We start from the raw sequence: 17550 nt of genomic DNA on the forward strand, positions 1-17550 counted from the left end.
GTGTTCGTGTTCTCGGCAGCCAGTCAGTTTCGTTCTCAGTGGGTGCTGGTCTCCGCCAGGGCTGCGCCTTGTCACCAATCCTGTTTGTGATATACATGGACAGGATATCGAGGCGTAGTCGTGGTGGGGAGGGGTTGCAGTTCGGTGGTCTGAGGATCTCGTCACTGCTTTTTGCAGATGATGTGGTCCTCATTGGATCATCGGCCTGTGACCTTCAGCACTCACTGGATCGGCTGGCGGCCGAGTGTGAAGCGGCTGGGATGAGGATCAGCACCGCTAAATCTGAGGCCATGACTCTTAGCAGGAAACCGGTGGATTGCTTACTCCGGGTAGGAAATGAGTCCTTAGCCCAAGTGAAGGAGTTCAAGTACCTCGGGGTCTTGTTCGCGAGTGAGGGTACTATGGAGCGTGAGATTGGCCGGAGAATCGGAGCAGCAGGGGCGGTATTGCGTTCGCTTTACCGCACCGTTGTAACGAAAAGAGAGCTGAGCCGCAAGGCAAAGCTCTCGATCTACCGGTCGATCTTCGTTCCTATCCTCACCTATGGTCATGAGGGCTGGGTGATGACCGAAAGGACGAGATCGCGGGTACAAGCGGCCGAGATGAGTTTTCTCAGAAGGGTGGCTGGCGTCTCCCTTAGGGATAGGGTGAGAAGCTCAGCCATCCGTGAGGAACTCGGATTAGAGCCGCTGCTCCTTTACTTAGAAAGGAGTCAGCTGAGGTGGTTCGGGCATCTGGTAAGGATGCCCACTGGGCGCCTTCCTTGGGAGGTGTTTCAGGCACGTCCAGTGGGGAGGAGAACTCGGGGAAGACCCAGGACTAGGCGGAGAGATTATATCTCAACACTGGCCTGGGAACGCCTCGGGATCCCCCCGTCAGAGCTGGTCAATGTGGCCCGGGAAAGGGAAGTCTGGGGCCCCCTGCTTGAGCTGCTCCCCCCGCGACCCGACCCCGGATAAGCGGATGACGATGAGGATGAGGAACATAAATGTATTATGTTCGGCCGTTTTACTCCTTCGGCCGAAAGGATATTCGGTGCATCCCTAGTTTTTAGCATTAGCAGCGAAGAATTGAAATACTTTAAATAGGAGATCATAAGGTGAAATGTAAAATATGCCAAGTGAAATCGAGCTTCCAGAGTACTACAAGTACTATTCGGCAACATATGCTCCTGAAACACAACGGTGAGTTCGGGAAAGCAGACCCGCAGCAACCAAGTGTGTCGGCTATTTCACCGCCGCAAGACGCAGATGTAATCCCGGCCGTGTAGAGAAGATCACAACGCTGAGTATTTCCATAGTCCATTTGCTGCCGTTTTATTTGCAGCTTTAAATTATTTGCAATGGTTAGGCTACTTGTTTAGTTTTTGTTTTTTTTAAACCGTTACAGGCCTTGGTTCGACGTGATTTAAATTGTGAGACGCATATTTATTTTTGTAAGGAAAATGTATTTTGAACGTTTGCAAAAATCAATAATGAATACTCTGATAACTGACTGTTTTGATGGAGAATAAGCATTACATGTTTGGTTGGTAATATTGCCGTTCATCATTAGGCCTATTCCTGCTGCAGATGCGTTGCATTCTAAAAATAGATTCTATTAAACGAGTACTCGATTGATCCTCGAGGAATTCCTTCGATCACTCGAGTTTGGAATTTACTACTCGTGCCCATCCCTAGTATTGACATTTAAAGGGAGGCGAAGAGGAGAAGCTGAACTCTGAATACAAGACGCCGAATATAAGAAGAATATAAGACTTTTCCGGACCTATTTCGAGGGGGAAAAAGGCTGTCTTATATTCGGACCAATACGGTATATATAAGTGCTGTCAGTTTAACGCGTTAACACAAACCAATTTTACAACGATTTTTATCGTGCAATTAGTCCTAGTCATGATAGAAAAACTACAACACCATACCGGATCTACACCGGAAACAAAACAACAAGCACGCCGCACAAACTTGTTGGGGCAAGCAAGGATACGGAGCGGGTGAAAAACTCCTTAAAAAGGTGTGTGTCTTTGTGTGTCACTCTGTTCGAGCCTGCACGAGAGTTCAATGTTGTCATTAGCCGTTACGTCTTTCTGACCAATCGCAGTTCAAGGCCCACTTGGGCTGTACCACTTCGGGAGGGGCCGCTCAGTTACTCCCCTCTTTGACAAAATTGAATTCGTTGCGATGTTGACAGTTTGTGAGTGTTGCGTCGTTGAGTGAGTGAGAGGTTGCGTGCGCACAGCGCTGGAAGGAACTTTTATAAACGCAATATTGGTATCCCGCAGTAATCAGCCCCGAAACGTTAATGGCCCACTTGGAATTCTCCCGATTACCGTTTGGTGTGAACGCACAGTCAAACCTACTCTAAACTGCTAGACACAGAACTTGACTAAAGACTGGGGCCATCTCCTATAATGTAGAAAGGTGTGTGCATGTGCGCGTGCGTGCGTGCGTGTGTGTAGCCTGGTAATGTGTATAGGCCTACGTACGGTACGAATATTCATACTGGTTTAAATAATACATTTTATATTTCCCATCTTTGCTGAGCAAGAGTTTTGTTCGAAAGTTCTGTGATTGAAAGAAATAAAAGCCTGGGCTATTGAAGATTTACGGTAGGCCTACCACCGTCATGCACCTACCCGATGTCAAGTGGACCGGGTTGAATTCACTGCGCGTCTCTTCTTATATCAATCTTACCAAATATATTTTATTACTATCCTTCTCAACAATCTGATCTCACCAAAAGGCTAGCAGCACGAAATCAAGGGATATTTAGAATATAAAAAAATGTGCGACTAATCACGAGTCAACTATGACATTAATGCGATCAAATATTTTAATCATGATTAAAATATTTAAGCGCGATTAATGCCATGGTTAACTCAAGATTAATCGCAATTTTATTTATATTCTAAATATCCCGTGATTTCTCTGTCCCATTAATTTCTCATTTTAATCCTCTTATCAACATGGAGAAGTGCATCGGCTTGCCTTGTGCAAATGTTTTTTTTTATTGATAACATTGGCATATACTGATCAAATCAGGACGATACAAAAAAAAAGCCGATAGTGTAATTAAACGATGAACATACAAACACTGCCTTGAACATAGCAGTCAGGCTACTTCTTCTTTGTTTTGAGGCAGGGCTCCAGAGTGCGCCTAATTTGGGCGCACATGCGCCTATAATTCGGGGTAGTGCGACCAAATATTTTATTTGGGCGCACCGGTGCGTCTGAAAATGTATCTGGTATAATTATTATTATTATTTTTTTTACAGAGCAATCTATTCATAATATTGTAATAACCACGGAAGAGGCAGTGAATGAAGTATTGATTAGACAGCGATTTATTAGACGCCTAATAAACCGTTGGAACACGCAAGACCGGTAACAATAGAAACGCCGGGAAACAAACCCGCAAAGCCCAATCCAGGGGCCTGTACTACGAAGCTCGATTAGAGGGTTAGCGAGGTATGTTGAGCTGAAAGCCTGGGTTAGCTGTACCATGAAAGTCGATCTCTTTAAGCGTCGCTGCATCACCATGGTGACTTACGCTCGCAACCAAACCTGGTCGGGAGCAGCTTTTCAGCGAGTCTACCCGGAGATCGGCTACTTATATCGGCGTGCGCAGCTTCCTAGCCCCTCCTCCGATATTGGCGTCACCATTTGTGGGTGTTCCCATGGACCTCGACGCACTTATCGTACAGGCGTCTCTCCGGAGACAGAGGGTTTTTCGGGACAGAACCGATCCCTTGGTCACGGCTTTCATGCATATAAACCATTAGGCCTGTCACGATAACAAATTTTTCTGGGCGATTAATTGCCCCAGGAATTATTGCGATAAGCGATAATATTGCCGTTTTTCAACTAATATAATGATAAAGTACACCCTTTCGAAGATCAATAAACCTTTATTTTTAAAGAACACTGGAACTGGACTGCTGGAAGACATTTAAAATATCCCGAATAAATTAACAAAACAACCAAAAACAATCTATTATTAACAAAAAATGCTCTTGAATAAAAACCAAACACCACCAAAAACAATAAATAAAATTGAAACACGATTGCGCCACGACTCCGCCTCCCACACAGACAATGCAACAAGTTAGTAGCCGCGTTTACATGGCACATCTGATCCGCATAGATTTCTATGCGGCATAGATCTGTTCCTAAAATGTGTTCCGAATGTACTGTATACATGGCAGTAACAAAAGTGTCCATTCTGTCTCTCACGCACACCTGACACATCTCTGGACCGGCGGCGACATAATGGATGTCTTATCACTATCGGGGATTTTACATTTTCTCTCCCTGCTCCTTCAATTAAGAAGGAGGAGGACAGCGCAGCAACGTCAATTTCTCGTCAGATCTTTATATTTACCTTAAGCTCCGCCGCAAACAAGAGGAATTTGGATGCGAGTCTGCAGCCAAGACTGGTGGGAGAGAGTGGTCTTACAGGAATTTAGTGACCAGGAATCCTCGAAGGTCCATTTGTGAACTACATCAGCTGCCATCTCTCTAAGTTAAGAAGTATTTTAACGTTCAGCCTGCAAAAGTACTACTAGTAGCCTACTCATTTACAGTTAACTCGGACGCGCGCGGACACTACTATACGCGAACACGTCATTATTAAACACCCATGTCCCGTCGCTTAGCAACCGGACACGCTTACCGGACTACTTTTACGGAGTGATAACAAAGACGTGAATCAGGCAATAAATCCACTTTCCTTGACAGTGGTGAAGTTCGGTGTGATTAAAAGTACCGACGGAGCTCAGTGGACCAATTAGAACTACTGCGGCTGCTCTAAGTTAAACCCCAATCTATTCGGAATAAGTGCATACATGGCGATTAAAACGGACTACACTACCTCTTCTATTCGGCATAGAATCTATGCCGAACAGATAATTGTATTCCGAATGAGGCGTATACATGACCATTTTCTGTTCCGCATAGAAATCTATGCGGAACAGATGTGATCATGTCAACGCGGCTACTGACACTTGACGAGGGTGTTTACTCGTTGTGCCCTGTAATTGAGCCGGAGCCCGATTTCAACCCGATATTTGTTACTTAGGTCTACCCTGCTAAATATATATTATATAAATATATTAGAGCTGTCAGTTAAACGCGTTATTAACGGCGTTAACGCAAACCAAATTTAACGGCGTTAAATTTTTTATCGCGCGATTATCGCAATTATTTTATAAAAAAAAAAAAAAAAGAATTTTTTTTTTTTTTTTTTTTTTCTTTGGCTCAAAACAAAGAAGCAGTAGCCTGACTGCTATGTTCAAATGACATTTGTTCAAAGCAGTCGTTTAATTGCACTATAGGCTCTTTTTGTATCGTCCTGTTTTGATCAGTGTGTATGCCAATGTTGCTATCAATAAAAAATCATTTGCACAAGGCAAGCCGATGCACTTCACCATGTTGATAAGAGAATTAAAATGAGAAGAATTATGGGACAAAAAAATCAAGGGATATTTAACATAGAAAAAGAATTTGCGATTAATCGCGATTAATTAGAGTTAACTATGACATTAATGCGATTAATCACGATTAAATATTTTAATCGCTTGACAGCTCTAAAATATATATAATGCATAGAACGCCGGTCACTATCGGGAAAATAAGCCCCGACAGGGCGGACAGGCGACCGACGCGCAGCGGAGGTGAATTGCTTCACCCTGAAGGGGCTTATTTTAGATAATTACCGGCGACGTTCTATACATCATTCCGCTTATTACAAGGCTACTTGCCAAGACGAAAAAATAACTTCACATGGTGTCTTTTTACAATTTATTCGTTAGCAGCATTCGTAGTGTTGATCAGCAGAGAAATAGTCCTTCAAAGACGTTGACGTTGCTTGGCAAACGAAGACGCTGGGGTTGTCAAGTTACCGGACTATCTATGCAAGTGAACGGAGCGTTCCACGGCATTGAGAAGACCCGTGTAATAAAGGCCTATAATATTTCTGTTTATGGCATAGATTTCTCCTCAGATTAGGCCAATAAAGCAATGATTTAAAAAAATGAGTGCGAATGGAAATTATTGCGGCCGGCAAAAAATTATCGCTCATTTTAATTTATCGCGCATTGGTTTATTGCATATCGCGACAGGCCTATAAACCATAAAGCCTATGGACACCTCGGGACGGAATTGTTAACGCGCTGTGGCATCACGTTGTTTGGATTGAAGCGGGTGCTTGCGTTACGAGCGTATGCGATTTCATTATAATTAACAAACAAAATCAAAGCATGCATCCAAAACTATTTGTTCAAAAACCAATAAATCAAAAACGGAGTCGCTTATTCGCTTCTAATACTTTTTCTTTTCGAAACTTGGGAATTGATACGGCATGGTACCGAGCGGTTGAAAACAATTTCTCCTTCAGCCTGTGTGTGCCTTGCGCACCTGCATTAGATTACTAAATAGGGCTTTGGCAGCAATGTTTTAAACCCCGCCATGCACGGAAGTGTAAACGAGATCAGCTAGCTGCGTGCCTGCCTGCTTTCAGCGCTTAATTTTATATTTGGTTACATAAAAGTTATTTATATTGTTTACATGTTATTTTTGATTTGGTAACATTTAAGTTATTTGTATTGTTCATGGCTCGGGTGACATTTTATGTTTTGGCCCTTCAGTCGAGTTCAAAATAAAATGGAAACAATGAAATAAAAAAAACGTGCCATTTATTTTTAATTGGTCGTTTAGATTAGTCAACTAATCTAAAATTTGTCGAAAGATTAGTTGTTAGTGGCAGCACTAGTCCATATCGGTTGAATACCCAAGATCTTTCTGCTTAAAGGTCCAATGACATGCCACCAGGTGTGGTGTGATTAGCCGTTACAAGTCATTTTGGAAATCTGCCCCTTATGATATTGCAGGTGGGCGTGTCCACATAGATGTGTGACTGATAGATGAGCAACGTTTTCTACAGTCCACTGGGTAGGCTGATAGACTGACCTATCCAGCACACATCTTGGTTGGTTAATGTAAAGTTTATTTATTCAAGTGTTTTTAAAAACTGCAGAACAACCTATTTTTTTTCCGCCAAATCACACAAAATAGATATACAGGTGCTGGTCATATTATTAGAATATCATGAAAAAGTTGATTTATTTCATTAATTCCATTTAGAAAGTCAAACCTGTAGAATGTATACATTCATTCCAAACAGACTGATACATTATAAGTGTTTTTTGCCAAAAAGAAGATGATTATAGCTGACAACCAATGAAAACCCTAAATTCAACATCTCAGAAAATTAGAATATGGTGAAAAGGTCAGATATTGAAGACACCTGGTGCCACACTCTAATTAGCTAACCAGCTCAAAACACCTGGAAAAGCCTTTAAATGGTCTCTCGTTTTGATTCTGTATGACACACAATCATGGGGAAGACTGCTGACTTGACAACTGTCCAAAAGATGACCATTGATACTTTAAAGAAGGAGGGCAAGACACAAAAGGTCATTGCCAAAGAGGTTGGATGTTCCCAGAGCTCTGTGTCCAAGCACATTAATAGAGAGGCGAAGGGAAGAAAAAGATGTGGTAGAAAAGAGTGTACAAGCAAGAGGGATAAACGCGCCCTGGAGAGGATTGTCAAACAAAACCGATTCAAAAATGTGGGGGAGATCCACAAAGAGTGGACTGTAGCTGGAGTCAGTGCTTCAAGAAGCACCACACACCGACGTATGCAAGATATGGGCTTCAGCTGTCGCATTCCTCGTGTAAAGCCACTCTTGAATAAGAGACAACGTCAAAAGCGTCTCGCCTGGGCTCAAGACAAAAAGGACTGGACTGCTGCTGAGTGGTCCAAAGTTATGTTTTCAGATGAAAGTAAATTTTGTATCTCCTTTGGAAATCAAGGTCCCAGAGTCTGGAGGAAGACAGGAGAGGCACAGAATCCACGTTGCCTGAAGTCCAGTGTAAAATTTCCACAGTCAGTAATGGTCTGGGGTGCCATGTCATCTGCTGCTGTTGGTCCACTGTGTTTCCTGAGGTCCAGGGTCAATGCAGCAGTCTACCAGGAAGTTTTAGAACACTTTATGCTGCCTGCCGCGGACCAACTTTATGGAGGTGACGATTTCATTTTCCAACATGACTTGGCACCTGCACACAGTGCCAAATCTACCAGTACCTGGTTTAAGGACCATGGCATCCCTCTTCTTGATTGGCCTGCAAACTCACCTGACCTTAACCCCATAGAAAACCTATGGGGTATTGTGAAGCGGAAGATGCGAGATGCCAGACCCAACAATGCTGAAGAGCTGAAGGCCACTATTAAAGCAACCTGGGCTCTCATAACACCTGAGGAGTGCAACAGACTGGTCGACTCCATGCCACGCCGTATTGCTGCAGCAATTCAGGCAAAAGGAGCTGCAACTAAGTATTGATTGCCATACATGCTGAAACTTTCCATGTTCATACTTTTCAGTTGGCCCACATTTCTAAAAAATCATTTTTTGTACTAGTCGTAACTAATATTCTAATTTTCTGAGATACTGAATTTGGGATTTTCAGTAATTGTCAGTACTAATCATCCAAATTAAAAGAAATAAACATTTCAAATATATCACTCTGTGTGTAATGAATTGATATAATATGTAAGTTTCACGTTCTGAATATAATTACTGAAATAAATCAACTTTTTCATGATATTCTAATAATTTGACCAGCACCTGTATTTGCAATTGATCAATGCGCTGTCTTTTCTTCTCTCGGACAGCGGGTTAAGCCACGAATTGCTTCAGGGCCAACATAGCCCCGCCTCCTGTCACTCACTCGCAGTGCGGTCTTTGGCAGTTTCGGCACTAGTCTCAATGCTCTGTGTGAGATTGCTAGCTAAGGGTTAGCCAACAGAGCTAGCATCTAAAGTGCAGTGCCTGCGCGACCGGTTTAGGTAGAGAAGGAAAACGGAGTAGTGACAGAGGAGTGCGGTTGAGAAGTACTTTGCATTGAGGTAAATTACCAAGGCAGGTCACAAGACTCATGTTAAGTCAAACACATAACTGTGCACAAGCACAGCAATAGCGACCTTTTTCACGAAATTGGACATGCACAAACTATAGATTATATAAAAGCTGAGCCTCCACTGATTCCGACCATATCATTCTGTGAATAAAGTTTTACCTTTGTGATTTTTGTCAACAAAGTTGAATATGATGGCATAAAACCACCATAAACAGATAATCCAGTGTCCGGCCCAAATTTTTCAACTAAACAGGGTGTTTATAATCAATGCCTAAGAGAAGGTTTCTGAGGAAACGGGTAAATTGCCTTCAATCAGAACACATGTTCAACGCAATCTAGTGGCCATGTGTACTTGCGAGTGTTTGGCATGGTGTCATTCTATTATATTTGCCTTGAACTTTAAATAGAGGTGCTGTCAAGTAGGGCCCGACCGATTCATCGGCCTGCCGATTTAATCGGCCGACTATAGCCTTTTTGAAAATAATCGGCATCGGCCAAAAAGACGCCGATTACAACCGATTCTTTTTTTTTTTTTTTATATGTTATTGCGCTTAGTATCCTGCAGATTGCGCTCCTACTCGCCTTGCTAACTAACAACTTTAGCTGGAGTAAAAAAAGAGGAGATTGAATTTTACCGTACAACATGAAAGCACGCTCGCTCAGGCAGCTGCGCGCTCACCTCACCAATGTACACAAGACGCGTTGTTTGAGCATGTGTTAGTCACTGCTAACACTACGTGTTGGTCACTGCTCACGAGCGCAGCAGATTGGGAGTTAGTTATTTATTTTACATTACACAAATTTTTGACTGTAAATGTATTCTAAAACACTCAAAGGTTCTGCATTCAATTCACATATTCGTCAAAAGTGTTTAAAGTATATTTAAGGCATCAAAAACTACGTTTTATATGCTTTTTTTTTTTTTTTTTTTTTTTTTTTTTTAATCGGCCGATTAAATCGTTATCGTAATTTTTCTCTGAAAATAATCGGCATCGGCACTCAAAAATCATTATCGTCTGGCCCTACTGTCAAGTGTCAAAATTGTAAGATATCTACCCGTTTGTGTATCATAGTATGACAGTTATACCAACTGATAATTACCAACTGATAATTATTTCAGGTGGAAATGTAATCTTCCACTTATGCCATGTTCCAGCTTTATTCACGCTAATCAAGTAGAATCCACATTGAATATTTCACTTGCACAACAATCTTTCTATTGGCACCAAGATGACATATTATAGCCCTTGCAGTTGTCGAGATACTCCATTTACTTTGGGTACGCTATTTTCTGAAAAAAAATATTTGCCCCTGGTATCGAAAATGGTATAGAATATCGTTTTTTCCCCCAGGTATAGTATCAAAGTAAAAAAAATCAGTATCGTGACAACACTACTGTGAACGCGATTGTGGTTATTCAGTTAGACCTACAAGAAACTTCAAAGTTAAAAAAGACATAACTTTGCTTCTACCTTGGACAATTATGTGCATTTGCATAAAATACAGATAAAAGCATGCAGGTCTACATATAACAGGGCGATAGCATTAAATGGTTAAAACGTTGGACTCAAATCACTTCATGGTACGATGTGACCGTTAGGTAAATAAGAAAACGAAGAAGTTTGTTATTATTTTAAAAACGTGCATGTGTGGAAGCTAACTATCAGCTTCAGTCTGAGCTAGGATGATGTTAGAGCTATAATATTTCAACTTTGACTTAAAAATGAATTGTTCACCTGCTCAGAGTTGAATCAGGTGGCGATTTACACAGCTCCAGTCCCGTTCTTGCATTTGTTTAGTTTACATTTAATGCCTACAGCCAGTGTTGAATACAGATCATGTATACTCAGTTCTGCAGCTTACCTCAAAGGCATAGTTTTCCACCAGAGGTATGTCCTGCTCATCAATTAGTGTGTATTTTGTCTGGAAAAGGAAAACAACAAAACAGGGTCATGATAACAAAACCTGTTGTACAAAAATAAAAATAGCATTCTTACCTAGAGAAGAGGAACAGTTATACAATAACACTATTTTTAAATGCAAGTACATGGACATCACACAAGTGAAGGAAAAAAAAAAGCCCCCCTTCGTGGCGGCAGAGCTGCATACCACCCAACACATTGTTTGGACATTAACCGACTCCTTCCAGGGAAAACACGCGCATAGACCCTACGGGAACCGGTAGCCAATGGGAGGGAGGAAGATAATGTTCCTGTGAAAACCTGGGGACTTCTATTAATCAATTTATTGTTAGAACTATAGAGACTAGTGATATTTAAAAGGTCCCTTGACATGCCACCAGGTGTGAGTGCAATGTTACAAGCCGTTTGAAAATCTGACTCTTATGACGTCACAAGTGGGAATGTCAACCTGTGTGCTGGATAGATCAGTCTACCAGTCAACCCAGTGGACCGTAGAAACTATCCGTCACACATCTAGATTTGCACGCCCACTTGTGATGTCATAAAGCTCATCACACTCACACCTGGGCTGTTTCCCAATGTGAAGGAAGCATGCTCAACGGTTGCCTTTTTAAGGATGCCAAGTCATAGAACGCCGAAAAGCACTGTTCCAGTGTTGAGAACACTAGGAAATTCGCACCCTTTTCGTGTCCTGTTCTAGAGAATTCCGAGATTTTCAAGGATGCATCGCTGGATCCTCGACGAGCATAAAATACCCACAATCCTCTGCGTTCACACGCTGCACGGGATAATAAAAATGGCAGAAATATTTTGTGCCATATTGCTTTTTATCAGGGTTCATACAGAAATTCTTGAGTTGAATTTAGTACCTTTTAATACCATTTTTAATACCTTCACCATATTTTTTAATGCCAGCACGACTTCAAGAGAGAGACCATAGGAGTTGGATTAATCAAGATGTCCCAACGGGACTTGATCCCTAGTTTTTAATCAATATGTCACAAAGTAGACATAGACAGAGTGTCAGAGAGAGTTTTTGTGTCCAGCGTTGAAGTTAAGTTATAATTACCTCGTTAATATTGTTATCACAGTGTTAAGGTTTTGCATGAAATAGTACCGCGTAGTACTGTGGTACACACAACACTAGCCGCGTTAACATGGACACTTCTGATCCGATTCGATTTCTAATCGGAATAGATCTATTCCTATCATGCAATCAGAATGTACTGTATATAGGCCTATGGCATTTACAAAAGTGGTAAGCTTACGTTCGTATATCTCTCACACACAACCGTTGTGTTGGTCTGGACTTATATGATATGTAAGGGATAATGTTATAGTACAGAACGCCGGTCATTAGCGGGTAGGCCTAAATAAGCCCAGACAGGGCGAACCGGACCGCGATGCGAAGCGAAGGTGTCTTGCTTCGCCCTGAAGGGTATTATTTTCGATAATGACCGGCGACGTTCTATACATTAATACACGGCTCCTTGCCAAAACAGCAGAGAAATAGTCCACCAAAGACGTTGACTTCGCTTAGAAACCGGACGTTGATAAGTTACCAGACTTACGGAATGAGAAGTAAGACGTGAATCAGGCAAAAAATCCACTTTCAATGACAGTGGTCAAGTTAAAAAAAAGTACCGACTGACCAATTGCGAAATACAGCAGCTGCTGATACCATCTCTCCAAGTTAAAAAGTAGCCGAACCCACCCCAAACCAATCGGAATATACTAGGGATGGGCGTGAGGAATCGATTACTCAAGTACTCCTCGTTACAAATGAACTCGGTTGGTGGACAGGCAAACTCGAGTTTGCATATACACACACAAACAAAGTTTTCTGAAGCAAATGTATCAATTTTCTGCGCCACTAACGCATGACGTGGGCACAAAGAAAATTAAATGCATCCATTTCCGTGGCGCTTTCCGTGCCGTGTGCAGGCACGCCAGAATTCAAAAAGTTAAGAGATGGCGGTTAAAGCAAACAGCAGCGAAGAATTGAAATACTTTAAAGAAATAGGAGATCATAAGGTGAAATGTAAAATATGCCATGCGAAATCGAGCTACCAGAAAGTACTATGCGGCAACATATGCTCCTGAAACACAACGGTGAGTTCGGGAAAGCAGACCCGCAGCAACGGTGAAAGTGAAAGTGTGTCGGCTATATTCACCGCCGCAAGACGCAGCTGTAATCCCGGGCGTGTAGAGAAGATCACAACGCTGAGTATTTCCATAGTCCATTTGCTGCCGTTTTATTTGCAGCTTTAAGCATTTATTTGCAATGGTTAGGCTACTTGTTTCGTTTTTTTTAAACTGTTACAGGCCTTGGTTCGACGTGATTTAAATTGTGAGACGCATATTTATTTTTGTAAGGAAAATGTGTTTTGAACGTTTGCAAAAATAAATAATGAATACTCTGATAACTGACTGTTTTGATGGAGAATAAGCATTACATGTTTGGTTGGTAATATTGCCGTTCATCATCAGGCCTATTCCTGCTGCAGATGCGTTGCATTCTAAAAATAGATTTGATTTAACGAGTACTCGATTGATCCTCGAGGAATTCCTTCGATCACTCGAGTTTGGAATTTACTACTCGTGCCCATCCCTAGAATATACATGTCGACTATTGCGGACTACACCGGACTACACCACTTCTTCTATTCCGCATGGAATTCTATTCAGATCAGAGAATTGTATTCCGATTGAGCCGTATATATGATAATTTTTTATTCCGATTGAGCCGTTCTTCCACTACTAATCGGATCAGAAGTGTCCATGTAAACGCGGCTGTCTACCGGTCACACGGTAACGTCAAAATCCATACCGTAGCGCAAATTCACACCAGTGTACTTTCTATAGAGGGATTATCAGTCTACGTCGCTCCCCGCTCTACAAGCCTGTCATAGGCAGAAAGAGACGAGCGACAAGAGCCGCAATCATGTCTTGTTGTGCGGTTGGTTGCACAAACCGTTTTAATAAGACTGATTATCCCATTTATTCTACTTCTTGCTTGCCAACATAATAAAACAACTCAAATACTTCACTGATCATGCTTTTTCACTTGCCAAAGAAAAGGAATTAAGATCATTAATTTATATTTTCATGCGTTTCACAATCCAAATATAAAGTTTTTCACATAAATAGGACGGACCTTAGCTACGACTTGGGAGGTATTTTAGTCAGCTGAGCTAGAGAGCTAACGTTACATTTATAAATCGAAATTCGTCCCAGCCTTTATACCACAGATACGATAGGGTCTATAGCATATAACCGCGTTTTCTGATTACAGTTTAATGTAACAGTAAGTTGATAACATTGCTAATTAACACCGCAACTGCAAATTAACCACATGGAGATAACCGTGGCAACCGGTCAAACGAATGTTCTTTTTACGATCATTCTTTAAAGATCGATTCCTCCAGCCAGAGGTCCGAAAATGTTCATTTCCCCATTCTTTTAAATTACTTTGAACTAACAGAAGCGAACTCGCGAAGCGGGTACAAACCACCTGACGTCTCCGCCCGTTGCAGCAGTGTGAACTGTCCAGTTTTAGAACGTCGCAGCCCGTCTCGTCAAAAGGAGTCGCAAGGAGTTGCGACGCAAATCTTTGATCTGAACTGGGCCTAAGCCAGCCGGGTATATCCAGTTTGTTTCAGCGCACGCACCACGTGACATCATTGATATCTCTCAGGTCCTAATCGCTACATAAAAATAAATCCACGCAAGTTTTAGAAATTTTAGGAGATAGGCCTGAATAACACCAATTGAAAAACTCATAGGCCTTGAACTTTTTAATGGCCTTAATTTGGGCTAATTTCATTTACTACCTTTTAATACCTTTAACAACCCCGCGGTAACCCTGTTTATAGATTCATCATGTTAAAGCAATGATACCACCTTTCAACTGTTTTTGCAACTTAATGATACGTTGCTATTAGAGCTGTCAGTTAAACGCGTTATTAACGGCGTTAACGCAAACCAAATTTAACGGCGTTAAATTTTTTATCGCGCGATTAACGCAATTATTTTATAAAAAAAAAAAAAACTTTTTTTTTTTTTTTTTCTTTGGCTCAAAACAAAGAAGCAGTAGCCTGACTGCTATGTTCAAATGACATTTGTTCAAAGCAGTCGTTTAATTGCACTATAGGCTCTTTTTTTGTATCGTCCTGTTTTGATCAGTGTATATGCCAATGTTGTTATCAATAAAAAATCATTTGAACAAGGCAATCCGATGCACTTCACCATGTTGATAAGATAATTAAAATGAGAAGAATTATGGGACAAAAAAATCAAGGGATATTTAGCATAGAAAAATAATTTGCGATTAATTAGAGTTAACTATGACATTAATGCGATTAATCACGATTAAATATTTTAATCGCTTGACAGCTCTAGTTGCTATACTTTGCATGGACGTAGCTGGTGTTAAACACCACTGTTACCAAATACAATGTCAATTTACTGGCTCACAAGATTACATTATTTATACCTATTTATGTTTGTGTTTAATCTTTTTTTTTTGTCAGCCCAGCAAACAGACTTTTGTGCGCCTGAGGGTGGCGCACAAACATTTGTTTACCGTGGAAGGTATACTGCCATTAATGGCTATCGGTGAGAGGCTCTTGCGGGATCCAATGTTGTTAAATAAATGCACCACCTATCATTTGCAATGTTTCTAATTTTTAATGAACGTATATAATTATAATTTATTCATTCATGTATACCCATAGGTATACATGAATTAATCAGATCAGTTAATTAATATATCCAAATAAACACATGTTTACCAACACTGTCTTTTTTCCCCTGCATAATAGCAATCAACCATACTGTAAACGTGATGCATAAATTAAGTTCTCAGACAATTTCACTTAGTTTTATAAAAAATTATATATTTTTTTTTTATAAAGACAATTCGATCAAACTTCGACTTCCTCAAAGAGGCTCCATGCGAAGGAGACATGACCGTATTCATAACTGACAAAATTCAAATAAATATCGATCAGCTTGATTGGTTTATTCATAAGCTCACATGTGTTTACAAGCGGAAGCACTTCCACACTAGCAAGTCGGTCCAAAGTTCGAACTTCACAAACGCTAGGCAGCAATCGAGCCAGCACTCTAGTCTCATCTTCATAGGACGCTACCAGTGTTCTAGCAAGGCTGCAGCCTTCACTTTGGGAAACAGCCCCGGTGGCATGTCATGGGACCTTTAAACAGTTTCAATGTCCACGCGATCCCGGCTACGAAACGCATGGTAATGCGTGATTACGTTATATATATTTGCCAATTCACGCTTTGTAACAGTTTGGCCCAACAATGACAATTAATACTCAGCACTATTGTGCTGTTGATATGCCGCCACTGTGTTATGGTTATGTCTCATCATTATCATAGAAAAAAAATGATAACAGATCAGATCAGTCCGTCTGTCAGAGCAATTATCAGTTTACTTTCTAGATTAAGGCAGAATTGCTGTAGTTTGCAAGTCAATAATGGTTATAGTCTGCATAAAGTTAAATCGAGGAAAGGATCAGAGATATTAGCAATGAAATTAGACATGTAGAATAAACCGGGCTCAGACATCCCAGATAGTGAACATCAATCCACAACAGGAGTCATTGTTGCTCGATGGATGAATTTAACCCATGTTGTTAGCAACAAGATAATGTGCATACAAATCCAACGCCGAAGTACACGTCAAGATGCAACTTCAATAAAAAGCAAGTCGCTGGGGACCAAACTCGTTGCCCCTGCAATTGAGTCAATATAAAGAATTGCTTTATACCAAAGAGTGGAGTCGTCTTTCCCCTTAGTGGTCCACACATATTTGGCCCACAGAGGAGAGCGTTTAAAGCATCACAGGTAGCTAGCTAGCCACAGCTAACGTCAACTTTAGGTAGAATGCCAACCCGATGCAAATGCTCTATAACAAAGCAGTGGCATATTATACCATTTTTTTTATAACAATAACATGAACTAGACTGAAAAGAATAGAGCTTGTATCCATGGGTTATGGTTCCCATGTACTGCATGCGTTATTGTCAGGGTTAATTATCTGCTAACGTAAGTTGCTATTTAGCTAGCCAACGCTAGCTTTGCAACGCTGTGCCTGGCGGAGGGAAAGCCGACATAGTGCGGGGTGTTAACAGCTCCTCACACGGTGTATACATCATGAACCGCATGTCACGACCGTTGTCAATGTAAGCTGTCCTCATATTAGCCGTTGTTAGACTTTCAACACTTCAGGAGGTCTGATACCGCCGGGCCCTCCCTTGTCGCACATGGCAGCCTGGTCCAGCTCACCTTCCCGGCCACACGGCCCAGCCGAACGATCCCGAGCTTGAAGTCCGACATCGGGAGATCAGACGGTCAGTGGACGAAGCGGATGTTCAGCTTCACCGTTTTCCCGTTTTCAACTCGTCAGGGCGACCCCGCAGCCCCGATAAACAACCTGTCTGGATGGTGTGGTGGTTGTGGCTCCAGAAAGAACCGGCCGACACACCGCTGGCGGAGGAGAGCCGAACAACGTTTAATGGGCGGGACAAAACGCCTAAATATCACCAACCAATAATACCCTAACCCTAACAAATGGTTTTACATGTGTGCAGTTTGACATCAGCCCCCTCATCTCCGCAGACCAATAGGAT

The 17550-nt window shown here is 41.6% G+C and overlaps 1 protein-coding gene across 1 annotated transcript in view; it reads right to left on the reverse strand.

The window, feature by feature from the left end:
• The window catches only part of zmynd19 (zinc finger, MYND-type containing 19), a 49393-nt gene extending 31913 nt beyond the window's left edge, over positions 1–17480 (reverse strand). Inside the window, exons 1-2 of the mRNA XM_030354423.1 lie at positions 17207–17480; positions 10836–10895 (exon numbers count right to left, since the gene is read on the reverse strand). Of these exons, the coding sequence (XP_030210283.1) occupies positions 10836–10895; positions 17207–17257 (111 nt within the window). The 5' untranslated portion in view covers positions 17258–17480. The remainder of the gene's footprint in view (positions 1–10835; positions 10896–17206) is intronic.
• Between the last annotated feature and the right edge of the window lie 70 nt (positions 17481–17550).

This window comes from Gadus morhua, chromosome 4 (assembly GCF_902167405.1).
Source record: "Gadus morhua chromosome 4, gadMor3.0, whole genome shotgun sequence".
Lineage (NCBI taxonomy): Eukaryota > Metazoa > Chordata > Actinopteri > Gadiformes > Gadidae > Gadus > Gadus morhua.